This window comes from Echinops telfairi, unplaced genomic scaffold (genome assembly GCF_000313985.2).
Source record: "Echinops telfairi isolate 266 unplaced genomic scaffold, ASM31398v2 ScPeMD7_2291;HRSCAF=2852, whole genome shotgun sequence".
Lineage (NCBI taxonomy): Eukaryota > Metazoa > Chordata > Mammalia > Afrosoricida > Tenrecidae > Echinops > Echinops telfairi.
This window is the reverse complement of record NW_022106189.1, coordinates 20671683-20674132: the sequence shown is the minus strand read 5'-3', so window position 1 is coordinate 20674132 and position 2450 is coordinate 20671683. Positions and strand designations below refer to the sequence as shown.

Below are 2450 nucleotides of genomic sequence, written 5' to 3'. Positions count from 1 at the left end.
AGAGATTGAAGCCAGGGGTTCAAGTGATGTCTGGCAAGCCCACCCCAGACACCTCTCAGCTGCTGGCCCCCAGTGTTCTTCAGCGCCCTCGACCAGAGGGCGCCTGGCCAAGCAGTGGAGCAGGGTGAATGGATCTGGGTGGGCGCTTGCCTGCCCACAGTAGTCCTCCGGGACAGGAGAGGGGCATGCGATTGGACCTACACCTGGGACTCACTCCTGGCAGACAGGGTTTCCAGGGGAGGGGTACACTTGCTCGTGTGAACTCAACCCCAGTGAGCACACACATACATGCGGGGCTATCAAAAGATCTGCATGGACGTGGTGGACATGGTCAGGGGAGCACATGGACACAGCTAGGCTCGGCGTGTGAGTCCAGGGCCCTGGTGGGCAGGGTGGCAGACCTCTGAGGGGAGGCCTCTGCAGAGACTGGTCTGAGATGACCGGGGGCATGAGGCTGCTTCAGAAAGTCCCTGGAGGGTCAACCCTCCCCTGCCTTTCCCCCTCCCCGAAACCCTGCCCCGCTGATTCTTCCACAAAGATGCCAGTGAAGGAGTCTGGCTCTCGGGGTCACAGAGTTACCCAGACCCCACCCAGACCTCCCCTCACCTTGAAAAGACTCCCCTGACCAATGTCCAGGACGGTGATGGCCAACCGGACGTTGGGTCTCTTGTCCCCCAGGGATGCTAAAAAGCTCCTGGGCAGGCGGACTCTGTCAGCGGGCTTGTCCTCATTCTCCATCACTGGCCTGGGGACCTGCAAACACAGCCCAACAGCGCCCATCCTTATCCAAGGGGTCCAGCCACCCCCACGGTGGAGGGGAAGCTGAGGCACACCCTGGAGCTAAAGCCAGCCCTGAGAGGCAGGACAGCCGGGACACAGTCCAGCTGGGACCCTCCAGGCTGTGAGCCCTGGGACACTTCCAGGCCTCGGTGTCTGTGGAGCCTCAGTTTCCCTAAACGGAGAACAGAGTAGACAGTGAGCCTGCCTGGGCACCTGTCCGTCGGGAAGCAGGGTAAGAAGAGATGGCCCACAGGAAAGCTCCTGGATCCAACCCATTGATTTGCAAAGGTAAGGGAGCAGGGTTGGCTCTGGGTCAGGATCCTCATAGCCCCTGTGTTCAAATAGGACTTACAGGGATGATGGAGCCCTGGTGGCTTATTGGCTGTGCACTGGGCTGTGATCCACAAGGTCGGCAGTTCGAAACCACCGGTAACTCCAAAGGAGAAAGCTGGGGATTTCTCTCTACTCCCATAAAAAGCTACAGTCTCAGAAACTCACTGGGCAGCTCAACCCTGTCCTGTCATGGGTTGCTATGAGCCAGTACTGACTCGGTGGCCGTGAGGTTCTACGGTGATGCCATCGGACTGTGGACTGGGGAGTGAAAGAAAGAACAAGCCATCAGGAAAGGGTCATGCCTTGGAGCTCTGGAGCGGAGACAGCAGAGCAGAAGAGCCCACGATGGCTGCGCCCTCTCCACCCCCAACTGCCGCCACCAACACAGTGACAAAACGACAAGTGGTCAAAATATTTCAACCAATTGCACTGGCGGTTTCAAAACATCCTGTGTTTACTCTGTGATAGCCATGTTCTTCCCAAGACTGAAGCCTGTCCTACCCGGTGCTGACCTCAAGAGCATTCCATGGACATTAAAACATGGAGCCAGGAGGAGGGGCTGAGGGTGCCAACACTCACCTTCTCAGCCCAGACCCTGGGTCAGGGGATACGTGCACAATTCCTGTGGCAGGTGTGTGTGTACCTCGTTCCCGGGGCTCAGCTACTCGGGTGGGATCATAGAGGGTTGATTGTGAAGGACCCCAGCCTCTCCTGCTTCCCTTTCCCCAAACAGACCTAAAAACACCCCACACTAAACAACGTGTCTATGAACCTGCTCACCCATCACTAGGCTCATTCCTTTAAGGAGGCCATGGCCACTACAGAGCCCTTGCTGGGGTATGCATTCCCGAGCCATCATCTCATCTGCTGCTCCAATAGCCTTGGAGGTGGGCAGTATTTTCACCATTTTGCACGCAGGGAAACTGAGGCTCAGAAAAGGTAAGTAATTTGTCCAAGATTCAGATCAATACAAACCAGAGCCTACCCATTTAACTGTTTTGCTGTTCTGCCGAATGAGCCTTGTGCCCGGCTTCAAATGTGTTCCCGTGTTGAACGAGTTCGTGGGAATTGTCCATTTGGGAGTTTTCTTTTTTGCCCAAATTTTTCATCATTAGATTTAGAGGATTGTGCATAAATCTGTATCATAATTTATTAACTGATTGTCTTCAGGTCTTATAGATATTTTTGTTTGTTTGTTTCATCGTTGCCCCATCCTTTTTTTAAAACCATTTTATTAGGGGCTCATACAATTCTTATCACAATCCATACATACATCAATTGTGTAAAGCACATTTGTACATTCATTGCCCTCATTATTCTCAAAATATTTGCTCTCT

The 2450-nt window shown here is 53.8% G+C and overlaps 1 protein-coding gene across 1 annotated transcript in view; it reads right to left on the bottom strand.

Annotated features, from left to right (window-relative positions):
* Positions 1 to 2450, bottom strand: part of ADGRG3 (adhesion G protein-coupled receptor G3) — a 19701-nt gene that overhangs the window by 6187 nt on the left and 11064 nt on the right. Inside the window, exon 3 of the mRNA XM_004704872.2 lies at positions 580 to 753. Within this exon, the coding sequence (XP_004704929.1) occupies positions 580 to 738 (159 nt within the window). The 5' untranslated portion in view covers positions 739 to 753. The remainder of the gene's footprint in view (positions 1 to 579; positions 754 to 2450) is intronic.